This window comes from Nanorana parkeri, unplaced genomic scaffold, assembly GCF_000935625.1.
Source record: "Nanorana parkeri isolate BGI_ZX_2015 unplaced genomic scaffold, ASM93562v1 scaffold120, whole genome shotgun sequence".
NCBI lineage: Eukaryota > Metazoa > Chordata > Amphibia > Anura > Dicroglossidae > Nanorana > Nanorana parkeri.
In genome coordinates this window covers 206,239-232,899 of record NW_017306388.1, presented here as the reverse complement: position 1 = coordinate 232,899, position 26,661 = coordinate 206,239, and the positions used below count along the sequence as shown (strand labels likewise).

Below are 26,661 nucleotides of genomic sequence, written 5' to 3'. Positions count from 1 at the left end.
GAGGCACTCACGGGTCTTGCAGCGGAGAAGTCAAAGCATCAGCATTTTATTGTCAATGTTTCGGTGGAGCTCAGTCCATAAAATGCTGATGCTTTGACTTCTCCGCTGCAAGACCCGTGAGTGCCTCTATATCTACTTTGTATATGTAAAAATGTAATTAAATAGGTCTATATCTGTATTTACAGATACTAGTATTGGTATCTGTGCCGATACCAAGTATTTGGGCGAGTCATTACCCAACCCCACCCCCACGTTTACGCACATATAATTGTACATCCGCGTTCGATGCGCCAGCGCGCGAAAATTACAATTGCGCTACACATGTTAGATATCGCCGCGAATGTCAGAGTGAGAGCAATAATTTTAGAGCTATCAATCACTGATAACACTAAACTGATGAGCGGTAAAAGCTTTTAAAGCGTCGCCTATGGCCAATTTTGGGTATTGTAGTTTTTTGAGGTTTCGCACGCGCGCAATTTTAAGGCTTGACATGTTTGGTGTCTTTTTACCTGACGTGACCCAGCGTTTTATATTTTACCAGAAAATTGGGTAATAATAAATGTTTTATAATTTAATATAGGGGAAACAGTTCTTTTTTACATTTTCGGTAATTTTTCCTTAATGTAGTAAAAAATAAAAACCCCAGTTGTGATTAAATACCACCGAAAGAAAGCTCCATCTGTCCCCTAAAAATGGTATAAAATTAATTTCAGTACAGCGTTGCATAACTGAATAAATGTCAGTCAAAGTACCACAGCGCTGAATACTGAAAAATGGCCTGGACAAAAAGGGGGTTTAACACTGCGGACTTCAAGTGGTTAATGGGTCTTCTGGTATAGGTTAAAAAACAATTGGTAAAAATATCGGTACTCGTACTCGATACCGAAACACTGGTATGGGTGCATCCCTAGTATTTACCTTGTACTTTATTTTAGACCATGTGATGTCATCACTGGGTATCTGTGCTTCTCTATACAATGCAGGCAGATCATAGCTGGTGGGAGGGGTCAGTAGGGTGCTGTACAAAGACTTCTGAAAACATCATAGCACCCTGCTTCAGTACTCCTTTCAAAAGTCCTCGGTCCTGATATAAGCAGTGGACAGGCTCTTCAGAGGAGTTATGCAAATATCAAAATGCCTTGATGGGTGGATGCTATTAATGAAAGAAGCAGGAGCCAGGGACAGTGAGGCTGGAGAGGAAAGTGCTAGATGATGCTGGATGTCCTCCAGCCAGGAAATGAGACAGACTGACTAGCTGCAGCTTGTAATGCACACTGGGAAGTGTGCAGTGAAATCAGAGTAAGCAATTTCAGTACAAAGGACAACTGAAGGTAATGCTGGAGTTCAGCTTTAAAGTGTTGTAGATAGTAGGAGGAAGAGATAAAATGTGTGGTTTGTATTTGTCAGGTTAGTATTTCTGTCTGTGAACACATAGGACTGATTTCTGCTCACAGTCCAATAGCCTTAAAAGAAAATAATTTGTATGTAAGTTGGAACAGGTACATTTGTTTTGGATAGCATAGGGAAGGGTTAACCCCCTGTAACATTTGTTTTGCTGTGTGTGCCCCTGTTCAGAAGATTTCACCTCACTTTCTGTCCCTGTGACAATTGGATTTTGAAAATTTTGGGTTGTCGTGGAAACAAGGATTGGTGATAAAGCTTCAGAAGAGACACCTTTTTCCCATGAATTTCCCTTCCTAGGGGTAGATTTCCTCTCACTTCCTGTTGTCTCAAGGACAGGAAGTGATATTAAATCTTTCTAATGAGGATACAGACCGCAGTAAAAACCTCACAGTGACCCGGAAGAAGCGGCGCGCACCCCTCGTCTGCACGTCTAACAAGAGACAACTTCCTGTAATGTAAGTACAGTACTACAAACCAGATCCAAAAAAGCGGGCAGTCCTCGTCAGCATGAGCGCAGTAGCATTACAACTACCCCTGCTGTACAGTAATAACCTCTGTTTGTAAGTCGGAGTCGTATGTAAGTCGGATGTATGTAACTCGGGGACTGCCTGTAGTGTCTACAGGATGGAAAAAGTAATCTCCCCCATTGTTCACAGATTGGGAAAAACCTTATTGGGGATTCACCATCCCCTTAGTCTATCCAATAGAAAAACGTTTCGATATCAGATACTGTATTCTTTGAACTATTTTTCACATAATAAGAAGTCTAAAAAATGTATAATTTACCAATCATTCCCTCCTAAGAGATATCCAAGCAGAGATAACAATCACAAATCAATATATCACATGCAAAAAATCTTTTCATCCATAATGTATCCAATATATTATATGCAAAAATATTTGATGTTTTGGTACATAATATATTGATTTATGATTGTTATCCCTACTTGGATATCTCTTTTGGGAGGGAATGTCTTGGTAAATTATAATTTATTTGAGAGTTGATCTTGACAGGGAATGACTGGGTTAATGGAATACAGCTTCACTATAGAATCCCCTCTTTTTTTATGTCTAAAACATTACAGGCCAACGATGTCAACAATTATAAACTGCAGTGATATCAACGTACAGCAGAGATTTCCGACTACGGAAGATACATTGTATGACCACAGAGCACACCATTCAGCATACAACTGACTGAAAGGTTACTCAGTGGATCCCTAAAAGAATGAGTGACAAGAAAATTAAGAGCCCTTACCCTTACACAGGATGGGCTACATATCCAGAGATCACAGAATTCACGGTAGCCATAAAGATAGGGATGTCAGCTACCATGAAAATAAATATACAAGATATATAAGATATATATACCCCCACCGAGCTGGGAGTACTGGCATGTACAATAACTAGGATGAAGTTGATTTATTAATGAACGAGATATGATAATGTAGTACAAGGCTAGCCCAGTAGGGGTAAGTGGGATATCCCTCAGAATATTGAGACCCATTGGGGGGAATTTATCAAAACTGGAGCAGACAAAATCTGGAGCAATTGCCCAGGGCAACCAATCAGCTTCTCTCTTCAGTTTGCTCAGGAAGATTTGAAAATGAGACAGAGAAGCTGATTGGTTGCCATGCACAGCTGCCCCAGATTGTGTCTGCTCCAGTTTTGATCAATGCCCCCCTGTGTATCTATATGTATATGTTGTGTGTAGATATAATAATAAGGTTTTTTTATGGATTTCCAACAACTTTAATAATAAAGTATATTAAAAATGTTACATGTGTGAGATTGGGTACCATTAACGTCGGGCACATTGTTTTTATCTGGTTTGCAATCATTTCTCTGGATGTGGTACTATACACACGTAGATATATCTAATACACCATGAAAATACATACGTCACCAGCCCAATTTTATTGTAGATCTAAAACCTGGAACCCTATGGGCACGTCCTAAGGGTACTTCTGCACAAGTTAAGGGTACTTCTGCACAAGTTAATACAGGTTGTTTATCGATGGACAATGTCCCGGTGACATGTTTCTTCCTGCTTATACGATCACACACATATCTAAACATTGTCCCAGAACTTTTGCAGCTGATTGTATGCCGACAGCCCTTCTAGAAATCCTTTTCTCCTTGACATTGTCACCTCAAAGGTTACAAAAAAGGGACGTTGAATAGAAGCGATATCTCTAACAACAAAGTAATTATTGGGTAAACCTTACAAACATACCTTCCAACAGGAATCCGAAATGGCTAGCATATAAAGAAGGGTAAAAACAGGTTAGTGGACAGAGTGAGAGCAAATGTGCAACAAAGCAAGGAGGGGTACAAACTATGCGAGGGGTACGTGGTGAGTGTTGTAGGGTTAGTGCATACACTGTTCATGCAGGATATGTATGCTGTTATGATTAACTTGATGGATACATTCTAAGTAGGAGGTGCACTGAAATGAAAATTTCCAAACCGAAACAAAACCGAAATTAAAAAAAATGGTCAGGCCGAAACAGAAAATGTTTTTTATTTTAACTTTTTCAAATTTTATAAATATTTTATTGATTTTTTAAAACTTTTTCATTTTTAATATTCATTTTTATTTATTTAATCATTTTTTATTAAATATTTTTCTTTTTTACTTTACTTTTAGGGGCTTCCGGGATATATTAGGGATATATTAGGGGTCTAAACAGACCCCTGAGATTTCCCGTTTAAAAAAGAAAAAGAGGACACAGACCCCTCAATCTCTTTCTGCAGCCCCTGTTATCAATGAACAGGAATCCTCTATACTGAGTGTTCCTGTTCAATCACAACATGAGAACAGAGTATGTTTACTATAACCACAATCATGAATGAACAGGAGGTGATATAGATCACTTCCCATTCATTCATTATTGAGGACACAGAAACCATACTATGTCCTCAATTATTTACAAACACTTAGCGATCACTGATCACTGAGTGCTTGTACCCGCTCTCCTTTCTGACAGCAGAGCGGAAGGAAAGCTCAGCCTCTTGGGACAGGGCTAGCTATCTCCGCCCACACACCGATTTGCCGATCTGTGACAGGAGGCGGGGAGGAGATGCTGGCCGCTCACAGCTCTCTCCTCCTGCAGCGCTTGGCCTCGTGTGACACTTTCTCTCCTCCCCGCTGGGACACAGAGCAGCACCCAGCGGGGAGGAGAGAAATCACGGATGCACCGCTGTATTAGCCAGAAAATGGCACTTTCGGCATTATGCCAAAAGTGCAATTTTCAGCCGATATGTTTTGGCGGCCGATATATCGGTGCATCCCTAATTCCAAGTTCTGTAAATTAATAAGCCTGTGGACTGTTAGGTCTTTGCAGAAAATTAAGCTACTGTCTGCATTAAAAAGTCCACTGAAATTTGGAAATATGTCCTTCTATCAGTTTGAAGAAAATAAGACCAACTGGTTCTATGGCAAGAAGCAGCTTTAAAATAGCCCAAAAATATCAGCACACATATTAAACTGACTAATGAACGATATGTTTCAGAAGGGAAAGGATCTCATCAATTCAGGAGTGTTTATGATGATGTGGCCTAAACTAAGCACCAGTAACACCACTACAGAGCCAATACCCGTGGCAGCCATTTTGTGTGCTTGTGCTATATCATAACAAAGGCAATACAATACTAGTAACCAGTTACATATCACACAGCACTGATAGCTGTTCTGTGGGTTGAACCAATGTTTCTATTAAGTCTATAAACAAACTTAGTTAGAACCAAGCAAACTGAATTTGTTTAAAAGAGTATTTTCAATCAACAGGGGAGTCTAGTTACTTCGTTTCCACATATATACCCCTATGCAAAACATCCACAAGGGCAGCTCTTCCACCCTTGTCATTATTATAATAATCCCCTCAAACTATTGGTCAGTAAGGAAGTCCATCATAATGATGGGCTCAAAAGAAATGCAGGAGGAGGTGGGCAAACTGTCAACTCTGTATTGTAGGCTGTGCTCCATTTAGTATCATTAAGGCAGGGATGGCCAGACTCCGGCCCTCCAGCTGTGGTGAAACAACAAATCCCATGAAGCATCTCTCCCAGGGAGTCATGTCTGTGGCTGTGAGAATCTTGCAAAGCCTCATGGTAATCGTAGTTCCACCACAGCTGGAGGGCGCAGTTTGGCCATCCCTGCATTAAGGCAGCTTTAAAGTGACACTAAACTCAGAAGTTAAATCTTAGAAATACATTTAAGTACCTTATTAACAAAAATGTATCTTATTTGTGTATCACTCGGCTGTAGATCCTTTTAATCAGCTCTGAATTGGTGCGGACACTGTCCTTCCTTCTGGAGGGGGGCTATTTTTGTTCCCCATGGTCACTGTATGTGTTGTAAAGTAGCCCAGCTCACTCCCGTGATGGACTATAGTGTCAGTATAAATGAGTAAACTAAACATGAGATTGTAGTCCATCACAGGAGTGAGCTTGGAGCGGTGGCTACTTTACAACACACACAGGGACCATGGGGAACACAAGTAGCCACCCTCCAGAAGGAAGGACAGTGTCCGCACCAATTCAGAGCTGATTAAAAGGATCTACAGCCGAGTGATACACAAATAATCTACATTTTTGTTAATAGTTAGGGTACTTGAATGCATTTTTAAGATTTATCTCCTGAGCTTAGTGTCACTTTATGTTCCTGTTGTGTTTCTATTATGTTTTACAGTTTGCAGAGCATTATATTTTTTCTGTGTGCTGGACATACATTCCTGTTTATATATATATGGAAAGGGGGGGAAAGGAAGGGAGAACGATACTCTGAATATTCACACCAAGGCTAAAACTGTAGCAGCATAAAGAGTAATTTCACATGCAGACCTTTACATCACCTTCCAAGCAAAACAAAGTGTACCTTTCAGGCTACATTCACATTGGCACTTCTACCTTTAGGTTATTTGAATACAGGACAAATGACCTGGGATGTATAAATAAACTTCATGCTTCCCAGATCAAGTTCTCCTGTGCTTAGATGTTCTAGTCTTAACAAGAGTTTGGGTGCATTTAAAGTTTCTTAGCAGATCCTGAAAACACAGAATTCTATTTCTCTAAATGCAGCTAAAGTGAACGCACCTAAAAGCAGTAATACACCTCATGTTGGTAGTAAATTTAAACCAAGTAAACCAAACCAAGTAATTGTTAATCGTACTAGACAATGTTAGCTTGTGCTATAATAGACCTTCAAGGAGTAAGGGCCCGACCTTTAATGACATTCAACTAGCATTATGGATCACCTTAAGATATACAATTTTATGATTAGCAACTTGATAAGATAATCAATTTGCTTGCAAAGCAGCTACAGGACCATTAATCATGCGGCTTTGGTGAAGCGTTTAGTAACGGTATTAATTAGTAAACTCCTGGAATATATACAGGAATGTGTCATGACAACAGTGTGAAGGTTACAGTGAACAAGACCTTGGGAAGGCCATCTTATGAAATAAAAGTCATTTTGTAGCTCTGTTAACATTTTAGAATAGCCACCACAAGAGGTGTCAGTCTCTCGTTGATGGACATAGTTACATAGTTAGTCAGGTTGAAAAAAGACACATGTCCATCGAGTTCAACCTATAGAGATATGATCCCATTAACTATTTATTTACTGGGGTGGAGCTGCGAATTTTAGTGTAGATTGCTCTCCAAGAGACATCCAAAGTGGTGGAAGTGGAACTCCAGCCAAAGCTTTTGGTTAGTATGTCATTTTGCATAAATTGGGGAAAGTCATAACCAGGTTTTTGGCTGCAGTTTGGGGGATTTCGCCTCACTTTCTGTTATAGTGACAGCATTATCTCCAGAACAAGAAGTGAGAGGAGACACAGCAACAATAAAAGAATATCTTGAGTAAAGTTTGGGAAGGTCAGAACATCCATCAGCTTTTCAATGCCATCTGTGTCCCTTTGGATGGATTTCAGATTTCCTTTCGCTGTCTGTCCCAGTTGTCATCGGGCAAGAAGAAATATTCCCAATTGGTCAACAGTCAGCAATAAGTACCTGACAGTGATTCTAACCATAAAATAAAAAACAAATAACGTTTTGGCTGATCCCTTTGACTTGCATAAAAAAATCCAGTCTGCAGCATCCTGTATAAAAAGAAGCTAGATACTTACCTCTCTGGTGGGTTAGTTTTCTTCCACAGTCACCACTGCCACTGTTATCCGTCACTTTCAGGTATGTCAGATAGCAGGTCCCCTACTGGGTTCTGTGGTTTGTCCCACAGGCCACTATGCCACTCTAGGGCATATTGGCAATGTGCGGGCTGGCAGAAGTAACCACAGTGCCTGGCAGGAACCGGCTATCTGTGGAAGTGTCAGATAGAAGCGGCACCAGTAACTGTGGGAAAAAAAGATCAGAGATTTGACTTACTGGAGAGGTAAGTATTCAGCTTCTTCTTTCACAGGATCCTGCAGGCCGATCTTTTATACAAGCGACATGGGTTGCTTTAAAATCCTAAAATCCTCTTTTGTGCTGCTTTGCTGGGTTAGGTTAAATAAGTGGCAGGGCCAGAAGGGGGCAGCGGTCCGAATCACACATAGTCATGCGAATAGAGATTTAGTAGAGTCCCAAAGGTGGGGGGGACTTACCTTTCCCTGTTAAGAACGGGTTACTCAAATAGTTTGAGGCAAGGCGTTTCCGCTGAAGACACAATAAGAACGCCATGAGACACAGAACTCAGACACAGTCCCTAAGACACCTGGTATTCTACCCAAACAATAGTTCTGATAAACACGTTATTCCAACATCATGCTCCCTTTTCAAATATTACATTTCAGGGAAAACATTGCAGTGCAAATGGGCAAAGGGCATACAAATAAAACAGCAGTGAAAATCCATTATAACCATTACATTTCCCGAAAACCCACCAAGTGTTCAGTGTAACCTCAACAATCCATTCAGAGGATTCTTGTTCGTTGTCAGCATTTTGTACTGCTTAGTCGTCAATGATTTCATGTTTACATCGTGTACAAGTGCAAAAATCCTCCATCCCTCACGCTGGGAATGTGCAATCTGATTATTCAGCGATTTCAGGACGGAGGGCTAGAAGTGCTTTACAAGGTAATCTTACTGGTACTGAATAAACTGCAGTGAATATTTCACACTATATCCCGGCTGTCACAAAACACAAAGCAATTACGCTGACTTCCATTCATTTGGCAATTTATTTCCGGCCGTCAAGAGTCGCCGAGCACGGGGCTGTGAATATGCATGAGTGAAACATACAATTCATTGAATTCTGCTCCTCCCTCCCTTTCCAGTCATACATGACAAAAGTCCCAGAATTGCTGGCTGATTGCATTGTGCATTTCACAAAGTCACATTGATCAGGATCACAAATACAAACATTTTATTTACATTAAGTGTAACTCTGGCTTTGAACAAATTTGAGGCAGTAAGGCAGAGCAGTGAAATAACGAACTTTGTCAATAGTATCCTAATTGTGTTTTGTTCCATTCTGCCTGTGCTGTATAAACTGCTCCCAAAGGATTGAGAGAAGTGATTTGTTTACAACAGAAAACAAACAGATGTTATTGAAACTTAGATGCCCAGAACAAACTTAGTGGTGTCAGTATGTGTCAGATAACTTAACTATAATTTTATGACTAATCTGTCAGTTTGATAGATCTGAGAGCTAGGAACACACACAGGTGTGCACTCCTAGTTCTCTGCTGCTATGCTACTGACCAGCCTTACTGCATATATGCATGACATGTTGTGGTCACACAGTGGTTAATGGATACCTTTAGTGCAATCATCATACCAAGCGGTCCTTGTACCTATGTTTTGGGGGAAATATGCATGAAGACAAGACCTTATGCTTTGAAAGCTTTCCATTATTTCTAATGCAATCAGCCATTAAAGTGGATATCTATTTAAAACTCTTATTGGGGGGATGAAATTCACTAGGGGGCAGTGGCACCAGCATTATTGTACTAGCATTAGTGTTTCCCAAAGTAGGATGTCCCATGTAGTATGGCTCTGTGATGTGTTTTCTTTAAGTAGGAAAACAAATAGTATGTGTATGTAGTATGACCCTGTAGTATGTTTTCCTTAAGTTATACCTGCACCTTACGAGTAGCTTCCTGTGCACCCAGCCATCACTCCAGTTTTATACTCGCCTGTCTCCACATCATCAAGATATCGCGGACAAGGTCACACAGCTTCTTGTCAACATTTCCTGAGCTGGGCCTTCGCATGTACTGTGCACTCGCCATTCAATCCCATAGATCTGTGGTGGCGAACCTTGGCACTCTAGCTGTGCCAAAACTACAAATCCCAAGATGCATCTGCCTCTGGGAGTTATGTCTGTGGCTGTCAGAGCCTTGCAATGCCTCATGGGACTTGTAGTTACAAAACAGCTGGAGTGCCAAGGTTCGCCATCACAGCCATAGATGATTCATGATCTGTGCTCCAACCCCCCAGTAGAACTGATTGCAAAGTGCGCAGCATACACACAGGCCTGGCTCATAGGATTTTGACAAGAAGCTGTGCAAACTTGTCAATGATGTTGGAGATAGGTGAATTACATGGAAAGTGGGACTCAGGGCATGGACGCTACAATATAAGTGCAAATTACACCTTAAGAATATATGAAGAATGCAGCAAAGGGTCAACAAAAAGAGGTGTGAGAAATCTATCTGTTTGGAATTTTGTTTCAAAGGCATTACCCTCAGTTTCACTCATTCATTTGAGCAAACAAACTACTATCCTGGTACCCCCCTTTACTTGCACCCTGGGAAGCCATTGGCAGCTGTGTCCATAGCTGATGATGTACTGTTTACATACAAAAAACACAAGTGGATCATTTTAAGTGACTGTACATGCAGAAGGGAACAACAAATTGCTTCTGGGCCTTACAATCCCAAATCTGACAGAAAGGTGGAGTCACACTTTAAGACACACAAGAAAAGGTATGTAAACTTTTCTGTCGTACCTCTGGTTCTAAAAGGCCGCTGTAGGCCGGGTTAGCTGTGCTTCTTCTTTTCCTCTCATGACGTTTGCTTTGGATCTCTGTAACCATGGAAACACATTTACATTAGGGTTTTTCATAGAAAGCCAAGAGCAGTGATGGATGTTACAAATGTTGGTGATAAATATGATGCCGAGGGGAGAAACTGGGAAAAGCTTACTGGATAAGACGTAAAAAACCTGTAAGCTTTCGGTAAAATATTTTTTTTTAACAAAAAAACTACTACCGTAGTAAAGAATCAATCAACTGGAAAGTGACATTTTGGGGGGAGTCTGGTAACCTCAGTCAACTGCTGGCTTTTATATTTCTAAGAAAATCTTTCCTCTCTAGTTCTTGGATCAATTCTTGTTCATCCTGGAGTTGGGGGTTCTCTTTTACCAACACTGGGGTGTTCCCAACAGACAGAGTGGGAACCATAATGGGAACAACAGTTGTGGAGATCTGGATAATGAAAGTACAAACATAAAGTGATTTTGTGTCCTGGTCTATTTCCCACTTTCTCTCTCCTATATAACCAATGATGATGTGTGACCTTGTCAGCTATTTTGTTAATGTGGTAGGTCTGCACATCTATAAGTTAACACCTTCATTAGGCAATAAAATGAGCGCTTGAAGAGAACCCGTGTATAAGGTAAGGACATTCAAGTATTTACATATTCTCAACAAGCATTAAATGAGCTTTTAAACAAGCCCTAATGGACCTCTGGAACAGCACTATGGAGCAAGGCATTATGGAGCAATTCATCCTTAAAGTTGACAGCAGAACAGTCTCCGCTGGGAGGGGAATGCAGGGAAGCTAAGCTGCTGAGTCCTTATGGTAAATAATAGTAGTTATAGCTTAGAGAATGGAGCTTTGTGTTTCTAAGAAAAAAGAAATAATTTTCCATGTGAAACAGTACATGATGTGTAGTGCCAGACTTTGATGGGCCACCGCTGGCTGTCAAGCAGAGACCTTATGCAGCACAAGTGTGTAGAACATACTGTCAATCAGAGACATTATGCAGCACAAGTGTGTAGAACAAGTATCTTGTTGCACTCCTTACCAGGTTAAAAATACCCGATATACAGGTGGGTGCTTGCAGCGCCCACAGATGGCAACATGCAGAAACTGAATGTGTAGAAATGTCACCAGCACACTAAAGGTTCAATGAAATAAGCAAAAGTCCATTTATTGAAGGAACATCACCATTCAAAAGCTAGCGCTTTCGGGGCCACACAGGGTCCCCTTCATCAGGCTCAGAATGACATTTCTACACATTCAGTATGCAGCACAAGACATACTTTGTGGATAAACATCAACGGCTACAGCTACAATGCCTAGGTGAGTGACAGTAAACGGGGGAAATGCTATTTGGACCCTGCATACACCACACTGGTAAGGCCAAATACGACTATCTGGGTGACTAGCAGTAACATCATACTGTACAATTCAGTGTGACAAGTCTTCATTTTATTGGTGTATTGTACTTTGTGCAGCAGTGAAAAATATACATGTACTATAAAAATACAGACAACAAGCAATGTTTAGGCCATAGTGTGTTTTTACTGGGGGAAAAAAAACAGAATCTGAATGTCTGCAGCTTTAATGTCTAGAAAAGAAGTCACTTGTGTCAGTGAAATGCAAAAATGAAAAAGCGAACGATCAGCAAAAAGTCTTAAATTAGCAGATGCATCAAACATGTAACGAGTGCCAAAAGGCTGTGACATATGCATATACATTATGCTGATGAAATGGAGCGGGGAGAGAGAAGCACAGAATTACTAGGCCCTGGAACGGAAGAGCTGGTTACTTTGTACTGAAGACTTGTGTGGTCTGGGTATTAGCGGAAGAACACAGAAGCTAAGAGCTATCAGCGGAAATTTTGGAGAATCTCTCGGAATATCTGAGAGCAGATGCCAGTTTGCAGCTGTCATTACAAGCATAGCCTGAGAGTTCATTCTGTCTGAGGCAGATTAACACATTCTTGTTTTTTAACATTTTCTGAAGAGGGATGTTTAGCTGAAAGTGGGCAGTGTTTTCATTAATTGCTCCCTGGAGAATCATATATGATATGCAGCCACTTTAGTCTTAGCAGCAGATGTGCACCATCAGAAAATATTACAGGTAAATGCTGCACTGATGTACCCGACACTGACAAGACATGAAAGGCCTACTGAGGCAAAGCCTTACAATTATGGGCAGCCAAAGTCTGGGCAGTCCAGTAGCTAATTACAGGCAGGATTCGGACTAATGCTCTCTACAGGAATTACACTATGATTGTAATTGATATTGTAATAGAAGTAAAGACGCCATTCCATTTATGAATATTCTGTCAGAATTAAGGAATACAGTGGTGTCACGTCTCTGTCCGCAGCTTGCTGACTGGACAGCAAAAAGAGGCAGCAACATATAGATATCATCATATCTTTGCTCTCTCCTTCTTCCTGTATGCTTCTTGTTAGCACATGTGCACTGCAGCACTACCTGATTCGCTCCTAGGGCAGCCCCTCCAAGACTGAGCGCTATTTCATGCGGGTTCACATAAATACACGTCATCTGCTTGAAGTGGTTATACCAAGAACACGGCTGCTGCTGTTTTAAACAACAGGCGATTGCTGTCTATGTGCAAGCAATCTGTCATCTGTATAGTCGCCGGATGGTTTGTAAGGTACGGCGATGTGTGCCCTTCTCCCTCCACCACTGCCGGGGCCGCAGCTGGCTTCCCCGGGCTCTGCTGTCCCCCCTGCGGGCCTATGACCGACACAGCGGGTCTCCCCTGACAGATTGTAGGGAGATCGGCAAGCTTGTAGCCGCTGATCTCTCCTCTGATCACTGGACCCGGAAGTGATGTGTATGACATCACTTCCGGTGTCACTGGGTACATTCCCCGGCTCTTTGAGCCAGAAGAAGAAACTGGTGAAGCAGATCTCTTCTTCATCAGTGCGAAACATTTTTTCTTAAAGTCCCCCACGTGCACGCACATACAACGCAAACACGTGTCAGATGCGTCTACATGCAAAAACTAAAATTGTGCCGCACGTTACACCTCACCGCGAACGTCAGAGTGAGAGCAATAACTCTAGGGCCATCAATCACTGGTAACATTAAACTGATGAGCAGTTAAAGCTTTTAAAGCGTCGCCTATGGGAACTTTGGGGTATTGTAGTAATTTGCGGTTTTATGGGTGAACGCAACTTTAAGGCTGGACATGCTTGGTATCCATTTACCCGGCGTGACCCCTTCTTTTATATTTTACCCCAAAATTGGCTATTATATTCTGTTTCTGTGCACTAAATTTCTTTTTAGTGTATTTTCTCCTAAAGATACTAGTTTGATTTTGTTTTATTTTCCAGGGCCTCTGCTTTCAGAAAATATATCATTGTTGGGGGTTTTAAGCTGTTTTCTAGCCAAAATTCAGATTTTATCGTGCGTGCAAATAGTAAGATATTGGCCTGGGGAGCAAGTGGTTAATACTAATTGAGCTACTTCGGCTAACTGAACATATAAGCGTATGTCTGTGCAGAATAAAAAACCATATACAGTACATTTCTGCAATACCTGCACATTTCAGCATGTTTGTCTCTGCAACACTGCAAGTACAGAAAAATACTGTGCCACAAATCCAATTCAAACCAGTGATGCCAGCCCTGTGTAATTCTCCTCTGCTGGACTTCTGAACCCCCCCAAATATATGGCGAACATATAATTTAATGCAGATTGCGCTCTTGGATGGGATAGAAGTCTAGGACCATGTGATAGAAAGACCACAATGCTGACTGCCACTAGGTCACTGTGAATTAGAAAAAATTACAGCTGATGTGTTTTATTTTTGGCTTCTCTGGTATTGGTTTTATAACATTTTCCTTAAATTCCATGGATTTCGGTGTAGCGTTTTATGCAGTTGTTTGACACCTGCATAAATCCACCAAATAAATACAGAGTTTGGGATCAAGGATAAAGGGGACACACAGAACCCATCTGCTGCAAAAATAACTGCTAAACAAGCAGTTTGCTAATTCAGCCAAGTCAGCGACTTGGTGGCTGTGATAGACATTTGCACACATGAAGGCATGCAGTAAGTAACAGAGTTACTCCATAAGCAAGGCAAAGTATAGTTACTGACAAATTATCTTTACTTTGCTGTCCTACAATAGAAAGATGGCAGCTGGGATGTGACTAATTGCAATTGCGTAGTTATCCACCAGAGACTCTATTGGCATACCAGCTGTATGTATCTCATTCCTGCAATCTAGTCTTCTTCCATGGTCCCAAAACATGGTAGTTCTTTGTCTGCTGACCAGACTGGCCCTACTGAGTGTGTATGACTGTGGCAAGCATTAGCTTGTGGATCAAAAACTGATGAAACTAACTCTACACTGTAAGTGGTAAGAACATTACAGTCCAAGCCTATTTGTGTGGCAGAAACTGATATGACTTGTATGACACATGTCCCAACCTCTAATGGGCCAGGCAACAGAAACAAGACCCAACACTAGTTTCTTAACTTAACCAAAACCAGCTCTAAACCCAAGTCACGTTTTTTTTAAACTGGCCCTGTTAATCACAGCCAGTAATAACCATTTTAGAATGGCAGCAGTAGGACTGGGGGGGAAGTAATGTGTAATCGAGCCACAGTCTGAGTCCAGAAAAAACAGGCCATGATGAAGAGTCGTTCAGTTTCTCTGTAAACAGTATCGTAAGACGGATTGGCTCCAGACCAGGCAACCCAATCAGGCCACAAGAACAGCATGTATATAAGTACAAAGCTATGCAGTTAGTCATCTGCACAAGTGCTTGACAGAAGGAATTTGTGCCAGTTGTGGGGAAGCCTCTCATACAGGAAGAAGCAACAAGCCCATCCAGGGACAACTAACAAAATGGTGGCACAAAGCACAATGGAGCTGAAAGTAATATACTTTAAAAGGTCTCTTCACCCAAAACCGTTAATTTTGGGTGGCTGTTGGTGACCTAAATTGTTTACTGGATTCCTATATCTTGTGGAGATTATAGGGGAGAGGTTTCAGTACATCAGCTCCCTCATTTGCGTCTGTCATTATAATAAAATATACATATCTTTTCGATGCAATTATAAGAATTAACACACAAGTTTTTTGGATTTTTGTTATTTGCTCTCTATTATGGAGAATGAAGGAGTCAAACTTCTTTTGGATCCACAGAACAGAATTAGAATTTAAGCAGTTTGAATTTTGAACATTTGAACATTCATAGCTTAGCATGTTATTATAACTTACTATGTTCAGTTTAACTCACCTTCCAAATGTTCTGTTGTAACTAGGCCAAGTGCTACCATGAAGGCAATTTTCTAGGTAAAAGAGAAGAAAAATGACATTTAAGAAAATGCCTTGAATTCTGCAACTTTAAATACGTTTCTAGAGAAGGCACGGGATGGGGGTCATGAGGTCATGATTAGATACGCAGCCAATGGAACTAACAATATATAAAATGCTTTCTTGGAACGTGGACATACAAAATACAAAAATGTGAACTTTATTAGTCTGTAAAGAAATACTGTCCCCGTTCGAGGAAAGTGACAATTCCCCCTCCCACAAATGTATACTAACTGATCTATACTCCCTTGCTGCCTCCCCCCTGTAAAAGTCCACCCTGGGTAAACTTTAGTTATCAGATGATGTCGGTGCTTACCCCATTAGATGGTGTCCCTGCCCTACCTACATGACACTTGTAGGGCCTGGCGACTGGCTGCTCAGCCCAGAGCGATGCCACATGGGGAAAGTCACACTCCCCTCTACCCTGGACCCCAGTTCTATTTTGTGGGCAAATCAATGGACAAAGTGACGGTGTCTTTAAATGAAATAATTTGTTGCTAAATAAAATATATACTTGATTTTTTAAATACATATGTCACAAACCTGGACAATTTAGACTGTGCATATAATGGGAAATGCATTAACAGCAGTTCAGTGAAATCTATGTCAAAATGATCAGTAGATTGAGAGATATAGATATCTGTAAAAAGTCGTGTGTACCCCACTACTAAACTCACGTGCCTCTTTATTAGTGAATGAAATTCCCCATTTGGTTGAAGTAAAAGGGGCAATACTAAACTTAACTTTTACAGAAAAGGTTGTGGTTCACATACAGCTTATTTTAAATTACCCACTTTGTGACAGTCTTACTTTAAAGGGACAGTACATATTGTACTCTTATACAGTTAAGGAACTTTCTGCTGTAATCAAAACTGTATGTAGTAAAAAATACTTTATACCTCAGGATTTTCCTCCTTTTTCTTTTTGGTAGCTGGGGGTCCCTGAGGCGGTTCTTCACAAGGCTTCTTGAATTCTTTCTTGCTCTCTGGTTGGCTCTGAACTTGAGGTTGTATGATGATCACCTAAAAACAAATATGTTGACTGTTTAATAAGAGTGACTAGCAATAGGTCCCTGGTGGTCAAGTAAACCTGAACAAGGGTGAAACATAAATATTTTAGAAGTATGCAGTGGTATTGTAATTTAAGGCAGAGTCTGCAGATTCCAAATGGATAACAGTGCTGACTGGTTCTCTTTAATCAGCTCTCAACTTTGCTATGCAAACAAACGTGCAACTATAGATGCATCTATAGTTAAAAACTCTGTCTGTCAGGCAATAATCCAAAAAATTGTGTTATCTGGTCTCACAACATCTGCAGAAAGTTTCTTTCACAATGTCCCAGGCACTGACTCTGCTGTGCAATGGCCCTGAAGGTGGCAGGGGTATTCGGCATAGGCACAAGAGACAAGCTTATCTATCAGTGGTGGCAATGCTGATATTCCTGTCCCCGGCTGCATCTGCACATTACTGTGATGCCAAAGCCCATGTAGATAAATAAAGAAAAATCACTTAACAGAGAGTTCCACTAAATGTGATTCTAAACAGCTGGATTCTCAGGATGGTGTAGGAATCCACTGCAATCAATCAGGTTCTGCCTTTCTATTTTTCAAAGAAATGTAAACCACTAACTAGCTGATATGTGTTTTCTGCAGTTTTCAGTGAATGCTTTAAGCTGGCCGCACACTGATTTTTCTCTCCACGATTCCTCTATCCACATTACACAGCATGGATGGAGGAATCACCCGCTGCCAGCTATTGTATCCAAGCAGCTGCAGAAGCTCGGCTGCTTGAATACTCGAACGGTGACTGCAGCGGATTGGCTGCCACCACTGATTGGCCAACAATTTTCCACCCGGCTCCTCTGATTTCGCAGTCAAAATTAGTTGAGTCAGTTGGGGCCATCAGGGCAATTCACGATTTTGTCTGATTTACAGGAATCAGTCAAAGTTCAAACTGTGCATGTCCACTCGGTAAAGTCTGTCCTAAAAGCTTATCTCAACCTACCTTGCTGTCAGCGCTGATAAGGAGTGGCTGTACTTTGATACCGTCATTGACCACAGACACGGTGCTGGTGTTGATTGGGTTTGCATTGCTGGGCGATGTAGATATAATGGCGTAGGCCACTCCTCCGCTGCTCAAAGGCGAGGTGATGGTGGGTTCTCTGGAGCTTTGCGACTGTCCATTGGAAGCCAGGAGGTGGCTGACGGTATTGTTGGCAGTTGGAAGGGCTGGGCTGGGGTTTTTGATGCTGACCACTGTGGCCTTTTGAAATGAGGTGGGCTGCTTTAAAGGCTGGTCTCTGCACAGGGAGATGGGGAGACTGTCTGGAATCAGGGTCTTTGGCCTAACCTGTAAATACACAAATGGTACATACAGTATAAGAACAAAACAATGATATCAAAGGGTCTTCATTGTATAAAGCTGATAAGGACAGACAGGTAAGAATGTGAAAAGGGAATTAACTCCACCATCTGCCTGGAAATGAAAATACAAATATACATATTCAATATTCATATTTGCCTACCTTACTGGAATTATTTTGTAAAGTGTTATTACTTACTGTAGTCCTGTAGTAGTACTGTAGTTACTGACCATAGTTAGTAAATAACTAAATATATGCAAAATCAGTGTACATTCCCTTGAAAACATATCTAGTCAAACTTTTTCTTTGTTTTGGATGGTGTGGGAAAGGTTTAGAACCCCTGTCAGATATTTACTGCTGTGGAAGAAGGATGGTGGAGCAATGGACTCCAAGTCTGGAGGCAGTTCCAAAATAAATCAAATGATTGCTGGAATAAGGTCCATCTCAACTGCCCCCAACACGGTCCCTGAGAAAACCAGCATGTAGGGAGTGAAAGGGACTGGGTCAGATATGAAGTTTTAAATTCTCACAATAATAGGGTCTTAGTAAGACTTGACAGCCAGCAGGTTTCAGGGGTTATACACAAGTCCCTGTTCATCAGGGCTTAGTTTTATTGTTGGAGTTGAATCCAGACAAGTGGTTACTCCTAAATTTTAATTCTTCATCAACTGTGATTAGGAGCTCATTCAGTAGGCTGTATGGCAGCCAAACAATCCCCAAAACACACTTGATGTAAACTCTTGCTAAAACCCAAATGAAAACCATATGTTTACCAATCCCTAAAGCTTGGCACTCTCATCCTTTCATTCAATATAAGATTTTTATCTTTGTCCCTGCTGGGAAGATCCACCCTCTATATTTGTCTTAATGGCCACTGTAACCAGGATTGATAGTGATGAGAAAGTCAAGAACTTGAGTTGCCAGAACAGAAAGAGAGGGGAAATCTCCCAATAGGGGCATCTAACTAGTGACAACTGTCTAAGAAGGTATTTTTCTTCCCTAAAAGCTGGCCAGAAACTAGACACTCTGATGTCCTTTAGATTTACCAAAACAAAGAAAAACCTAAAAATTACATTTTTATTATTATTATATAGGATTTATATAGCGCTAACAGTTTGCACAGCGCTTTACAATATAAGGAAAACATTACAATCACAATCACACTAACTCTATCCAAGGTTAAAAAAAAAAAAAGTTCCAGCTTTAGATATACTTTAATAACATCCAAAGGTGAAAAACAATATGATAACACCCAGTCTGTAAGTCACACTGACCTATCACTATCCTATCCACGATTGCATTAACCAGTCATAATCTTTTTATGGAAGTATTAAACAGAGCCCTGTGTGAAACCTTTATGTGAATCCAGCCAGCGATGCAGAAAAATTAAGTGTTTATAATTTTATATTCTCTCTCCACTGCACATTCTCCCAAAAAGATTTTGGCTTCCTCAGGTAAGTATTGGTAAACTCCAATCTGGCTTTTTTATGTTTTTTCTGTGTCAGCAGTGGGGTCCTCCTGGGTCTCCTACCATCGCGTCCCTTTTCATTCAGATGGCAACGTATAGTGCAAGCTTACACAGTTGTACTATGTGCCTGAAGGTCAGCTTGTAAGTTTTTATAATTTTATAGGCTCGCCTCCACATCCGCTAACTCTGAAGGACTGGAAGGGTTTAAAAGTCTGTCAGAGCGGTGTCACAGAATGTGTGTCTTTTCTGGCCAGGCAGGGCTGTACTGGTGAATTAATGAAGCAGGCAAAAGCACAAGATTTTCTGTGTACCATCGGCAGAATCCTAGTAGAGCCATGCCCACAGGATGTGTGTTTCATGTCAATAACCCAAATGCCTTTCTTCAATAAAACCAGAGCGTAAAATGCGACAAGAGAAGAGAAATGATGAGCTGTACAAACAACAAACTTGCACGTAAATGTTGCCTTTTTATTTCACAGAAATTTCATTAGGTTAGAAAAATTCTACATGCCGGTGTTTTGATATGGCAAGCTGGCTACTAAAGAAGAACACCGGGCAAATATACAAACGCACACTTTAGTTCCTTATTATATTTGTTTAACCACCTCCGGGCCGGCCGTAGTAAAAAAACGGCCGGCCCGGAGCTCTCTAGATCTGAGCTGGCGTCTTTAGACGTCCGCTCAGACACGCCCCCTCGCGCGCGCCCGAGAGGGAAATGACTGCAATTTAAAAACAGGCAGCGGTGCCAGTTAACATACAAGCGATCCGCCCGCTGTAGAGCCGGCGGATCGTAAAAACCCCAGTGGTGATTAAATACCACCAAAATAAACCTCTATCTGTCCCCAAAAAATGGTATAAAATTCATTTCAGTACAGCGTTGCATGACGGAATAAACGTCAGTCAAAGTATCGCAGCGCTGAATACTGAAAAATGGCCTGGCCAGGAAGGGGGTCTAAACACCTGGTCTTGAAGTGGTTAATAAAACTATAATTTTTCAGCTCAGTTTTGTTTAATCTGTCTATAGTGAGATGCCACATGCCATCATTAGCAGATGTAGATGTATAACAAAGCAAATGTGGATGGATTATAAAAAGGATACATATTTGATTACAAATCTTTTGGCAGGTAAAATGATTCCCAAACATGAACCTACTTGTAAATTCCTTTTCTTGGAGAACATTACAGGACATATGATTGTGTACTCTTAACCCTAGGTTCTGTGCAACTACCTTCAGCTAATTGGACAATGGCAAAAAAAAAAAAGCTGCAGGGACAGCCCCCACATAACCTCTTCCTATTCCTGTAGGCCTCAGTTTTGTAGCAAGTAGGGATGCACAGATACCAGTTCAGATACCAGTGCCGATACTTGGCAATTTAACAAGAACTGCCAGGATTGTAGCAATTGCAGCTGTGACGGGCCTGGAGCTCTACCACTGTCTTGAAATCATTAGTCTGCAGTGTTTTAGAAAAACTGTCACATGACAATACACAAAAAGTTATCAGTAACTGGTATCTGTGAGGACAAGTAAGGGTACTTGTACTTGGTCTGGAAAAAATTGTATCAGTGCATCACATACAAGGTTTGAAATAATTTAGGGTGTCTCACCAGTCAGTCACAAATGTCACCAGTCAGCATGACTGGACTATAACCTTGCAATTTATGGGAACATTTTTTAGTGACAGATGGAGCTTTCTTTTGGTGGTATATAATCACCACTGGGGGGGTTATTTTTTTACTATATAAATGAAAAAAGTACCGTAAATTTCAGGGGGAAAAATGCTTTCCCTACGTTATGTGAAAAAACATATCCTTACCCATATTTTTGGTAAAATATAAAAGACGGGGTCACGTCGGGTAAATAGACACCAAACATGTCAAGCCTTAAAATTGCGCACCAGATTAAAGTTGGTATGAGCTACAGCCAGCATGTATACTAAACTTCCAAACTAGAGCTAAAGAATGCTTTAACCCTTTCGCTGCCAAGGACGTATGGCATACGGACCTACAAAAGTGCTTCCAGCTGGCCAGGTCAGTATGCCATACCGACCTGGCATTTACAGTTCTACTATAAGCTGATGGTCTTATAGTATAGTATAACTATAGTATACTGAAAAAATTGCAGAAAATTCAAAAATGGCTTGGCCAGCTGATTTGAAAAATGTTCCGGAGGGCTTGGCAGCGAAAGGGTTAAAGTGAAACTGGCATAACATTTTAAATATAAAAAAAAACAAATGTCCTACTTAAGCACCAACACCACAAGGCACATTCTATGACATTAATTAGCCTTAAAGTGATGATAAACTCAGGAGTTAGATCTTAAAAATGCATTCAAGTACCTGGTGTCAGCTCCAATTCAGAGATGATTTGAGGATCTACAGCTTAGTGATACATAAATAAGGTCCAGTAATGTTAATAGTTAAGAATGAATGTATTTTTAAGATTTAAAGTGACATTAAGGCCCCATTCACACCTATGCGTATTGTAATATGCGCGTCTGTCGCGCGACCGTCACGCGTTTTTTTTACCGCGAGGGTGACAACATTTAATCACTGTACAGTATCTATGGAGAAGCAGCATTGTACTACAGGACAGGAAGTGTGTTCGGACTACAGAATACCCCCCTCTCTCCTCTTCTTCATACCAAAGCAGGCAGGGCTAATAACATTGCTTCAGAGTGTGCAGGAAGCTACACGATTTCTGGCAGGATGAACAGTTATCTTTTGGCACTTTTTGAACAAATATTACAAAACACTTTCAACTGTATATATATCAAACCAAAAGGGCTTAAAGTGATATTAAACCTTATGTTTTTTTTTATTTTGTTATTATAAGGGACTTACTTGAACTGCCTTTTGTTTCTTTTGTAAACGTTTTTAATTTCCTCATTCTCTAGTTGTCCCCAAACCGCTAGCCCCTCTTCTTGTGTGCAGGTGTCTGCATCAGCTAGCTGGCTGCTGAGGAGACACCCGTGCTTGCACGTACCCGCACCTAGCTGTTTGCGTCCATAGACACTCACAGTGTGCAGACGACCACGGCTCCCGCTCCCACAGTCACCCTTTAACTGACGGAAGAAGGAGCCTATACCTCCCTCAGTCCCCTCCCCAAGTTCTTGGAAAGATGAGTATCATCCTGGCCCCGGCAGAGGAGACGAGGGACCACAGCTAAGTGGGGAAGGGGTCGGAGGTTTTAGCCCCCATTCACACCTATGCGTATTGTAATATGTGCGTCTGTCGCGCGACCGTCACGCGGTTTTTTAACGCGATTCGCGGTAAAAAAGTCACGCGACCGTCGCGCGATTCCAAAGGCTACTTGGCAGTATACAAATGGAAAACGCCCTACAAAACGGACCAATACGCAGCAAAAAACGCTCCGGGACCTTTTCATGCGTGGGCCGTTTTGTAGTGCGATCGGGACGGGCGGAAATACGGACAGGTGGGAACGATACCATTGACTACAATGCTATTTATTTTTTTGACCGTTTTGTAGAGCGTTCATCGAGCGTAGGACGCGCTACAAAATGGTCAGGTGTGAATGGGGCCTTAACCCTCAGATTTTTTTAACATAGAAAAATAGTGTAATGTGTGCCTTAAGTAATCCATGGTAGTTTCCCTTCTCTTTGCTGCTCTTCCTTTTAAATCTGTATCTGTTCTCATGCTGGGCAAAACTTCTGTTTTGCAGCAGACTGCCTTGTCTCAGGAATGGATATATGGTGTCTGTGTGTAGGTTTATATAGGTTTGTAACCTGAACCAGCACTACAGGAAGAAGCCCTGAGCTGCAAAGGGAAGTTCTCCCCAAGCATGAGAAGACATGAGGATTTAAAAGGAAGAGCAGCAAAGAGAAGGGAAACTACCATGGATTACAGTAAGGCACACATTACAGTATTGGTTTATGTTAAAAAATCTGAGGGTTTAATGTCACTTTAAAGTCATGCTCCTGTTACAAAGTGAAACGAAATCATTGAGGCACACAAGGTAGGTTGTTCCGTCTAATAAAAGGTAATAGCAGGCAGACTGCGAACCTGCTCTTAGGCAGGACTTCAGGTTTTAAAGGTTTAAAATAGAGGACAGGTTTCTTTTAAATCTGTTCAACAATTGCAAAATGCTAAATGCCTGTTGTACACATTGCTCTACTGATTAGTGTTCACAAACTGCTTGTGTGAACTGGGCCAAAAATTCAAACCCAGAATGGCATACAAAAGAAATGTTAAAAGCTGAGTAGAGCATAATCGGTGCATTCAAAAATGCAAATGATTATGTTTAATATTGCCATGATCAGACTAAGCAGGTCTGGTGATTACCTTTTAGTAAACTTAATCACTAATGTCGACGTTGCTGTTGCAGAAATGTGCTATTGATGCAATTGTTTTAAACCATTCATTCTTGATTAAACTGCAGTCTTTGTTACAACGATTTGCAGTGTTGGCAAGCATGTCATTATGATACGTGCAGCTCTTGTCCTTGTGAATCTGCCTAAGTGGTTGACTGTTCAAATGAGAAGCCTAAGTAATAATCGTCTACACACGTTAATTTGAATTCTAATGGAATACACCTGGCAATTATGTTCAGGGTTCCGTTCCCCTCTGTGCATGGGCTCGAGTCAAGCAGCCAACCAATGAGAGAGCAAAGCATCTCCCTATATTCCTTCTATGCTCTTAAAGTGACACTAAACTCAGGAGTTAAACCTTAAAAATGCATTCAAGTCCCTTAAACATTAACAAAAATGTATCTTATTTCTGTATCTCTCAGTTTTAGATCCCTGAATTGGTGCTGACACTGTCCTTCCTTCTGGAGGTTGGCTACTTTTGTTCCCCATGGTGCCTGCGTGTGTTGTAACGTAGTCAACGCTCCAAGCTCGCTCCTGTGATGGACTACAATCCTAATACAAATTAGTGAACTAAAAGAGAGATTGTAGTCCATCATGGAGCGAGCTTGGAGCGTTCCTAACCCATCTAATCCAAAAGGGAGGCAACCTCCTAGGCCGTATGCAAACAAGGCACGGTTGCCTTGTACCATACCCAACCACGATTGCTCCCCTTCCTCGCGCTCACATTGTTTTGAGCCCAAGCACGCTTCCTGTGCTCTCATTGCGTCATTGAGCCCAAGCACACTTGCGTCATCTGTTCCCCTTACTACCCGAGTGGGTTTAAATGGATCTAATCTGCTCCAGCATTCAAGTTTCAGGCATGATTAACAATAACACAGATGCAAACAATTTTCGAATCCAACCGAACTGTGCCACACACTGCTCAAACTTAATCCAAGTCCCGCTGACCAAAATTTAGGCTGTGTGTGGCCTTGCCGGCATTAGCTAGCTCAACAAACTTTGATTATTCATTCGACTTTTGTCGAAGGAGCCAGATGGAATGTTGTCGGCTGAACAGTGACGGCAAATTTAAATACACTTTAGATTTTTTTTGTCACTTCCCAACATAGGAAATAGTGAAACTTAGAATAAGAAATTCTGTATAACATAACCAAAAAAATGTAATATCATCTGAAAAATGAAGACCCTAACCCACCCCCTATGGCCCTTTTGGTGTTATTCAGTGTGTTTACCTGAGGTAGCACTGCTGGTCCGTGTCCTGCCAATCTATGCAAGGAGCTGACCTGAGGGACTTTAATTGGCACTGCAGTAATGGTGCCCAACGTCTGCAGAGAAAAGAGACATAAACCACAGGATTAGTCATAAGGAAAGTTGATATAATATTTTGTCATTATTAATAATCCAATCTAATGAAAGAAACGTGATTGGTTGGCTCTTTATGAACACAAATTTCTAAACATAATTAAAAGGAAAATTGGAAAAAGCTTTGGGAGACAAGTAGGGATGCCATGGTTCCAGTCCCTTAACAGACTGTTTACTGTTCTCATTTCTTAAAGTAGATGTAAACCCTGAACACTAAAAGCTCATAAATGCTTCAACATGTTAATGTCATTGCAAAACTTATTATGTTGAAATCTTTTGAATCTGCAGCTTTCACTAAAATTATACCTGATGATCCTGCCATGAAGGTAATTTCCCGAATCATCCAGGTCAGGTGTCCATGTGTACTTATTTATGGCAGATTTTCGGATTGGTCTCTTAAGCTGGCCATATATCTTACAATTATCTTCAGATTTTCTGTGGTCAGATGGAAAAGGTGCAACAGATTCCTCCATCTACACGTAACTGTGTGGATGGAGTAATCTCCACCGGGGCCAATCTGTTGCACTTTTTCATCTGACCACAGAAAATCTGCAGATAATTGTAAGGTGTGTGGGCACCTTTAGGGAGCTCTGCATGTTTTTAAGTGTTTTTATAAAAGGTTTTCAACCATGTGCATCTTTTGCACATTTTTTGCACAAGTGTGTTCCTCCATATTGTCTTTCAAAGAGGCTGCATCCCCAGCCATGTGCTTTGACCCTGTAGTGAGGTAGGGGCTTGCAGTTGGAACAATAGAGCAAAGTGGGGGACAAGAAATCTGACACACCTGAAACTGTGTCAGATTAAGGAGTTATTCACACTACTAAGAGCCGGCCCGTACAGAGTGCACAGCCATATCGGGCCGCTCCCGGGAAGGACAGGTGTTCCATGTGATTGTATGCAGCAGCCTGTTCTTTTCTATGGGAGTACGCGCCCGTACGCTCACCCGAACTGCACATCCGTGCGGGTGTCCGTGCTCGGACACAGCAGGATCCATCAGGATGTGCAGTTCGGGTGAGCGTACGGCAGTGTATTCCCATAGAGAAGAACAGGCTGCTCCGTACAATAACACGCAGCACCTGTCCTTCCCGGGAACGGCCTAATACGGCCATGCACGCCACGCGGATCTGTATGGGCCTGCTCTTAGTAGTGTGAATGAGACCTTAAAGGTTCTGCTGGAGGTCGTAGCTTTGCAGGAGAGCGAACATAAGAGGAACAGGTGACAGAACAGGTTAGTATTAATAGTCTTCTATTACAAGGCGACTGAGTCACTTTCCAGTGAAAAGGCAAAATGATCAACCAACAAACCTACACGAGTTTAAAAAATTGCTTTTGGCAGACGCCTGTTGAGGTTGTAAAAAGTGAGATCCAGCTAAGCAGAACAGCAACAGCGATGCATATTATACAATTTAAACAGTATTATTACA

General features: G+C 41.3%; 1 protein-coding gene across 5 annotated transcripts in view; it reads right to left on the bottom strand.

The window, feature by feature from the left end:
- PHF21B (PHD finger protein 21B) overlaps positions 1–26,661 on the bottom strand; it is a 107,281-nt gene that overhangs the window by 7,688 nt on the left and 72,932 nt on the right. For 4 of the 5 annotated variants that reach the window (XM_018553444.1, XM_018553443.1, XM_018553446.1 and 1 more), the window contains exons 3-9: positions 25,108–25,200; positions 17,725–18,069; positions 16,621–16,743; positions 15,645–15,696; positions 10,358–10,434; positions 8,010–8,061; positions 3,641–3,663 (exon numbers count right to left, since the gene is read on the bottom strand). In XM_018553444.1, coding sequence (XP_018408946.1) covers positions 3,641–3,663; positions 8,010–8,061; positions 10,358–10,434; positions 15,645–15,696; positions 16,621–16,743; positions 17,725–18,069; positions 25,108–25,200 — 765 coding nt within the window. The remainder of the gene's footprint in view (positions 1–3,640; positions 3,664–8,009; positions 8,062–10,357; positions 10,435–15,644; positions 15,697–16,620; positions 16,744–17,724; positions 18,070–25,107; positions 25,201–26,661) is intronic. The other variant, XM_018553448.1, reaches the window with a different exon arrangement.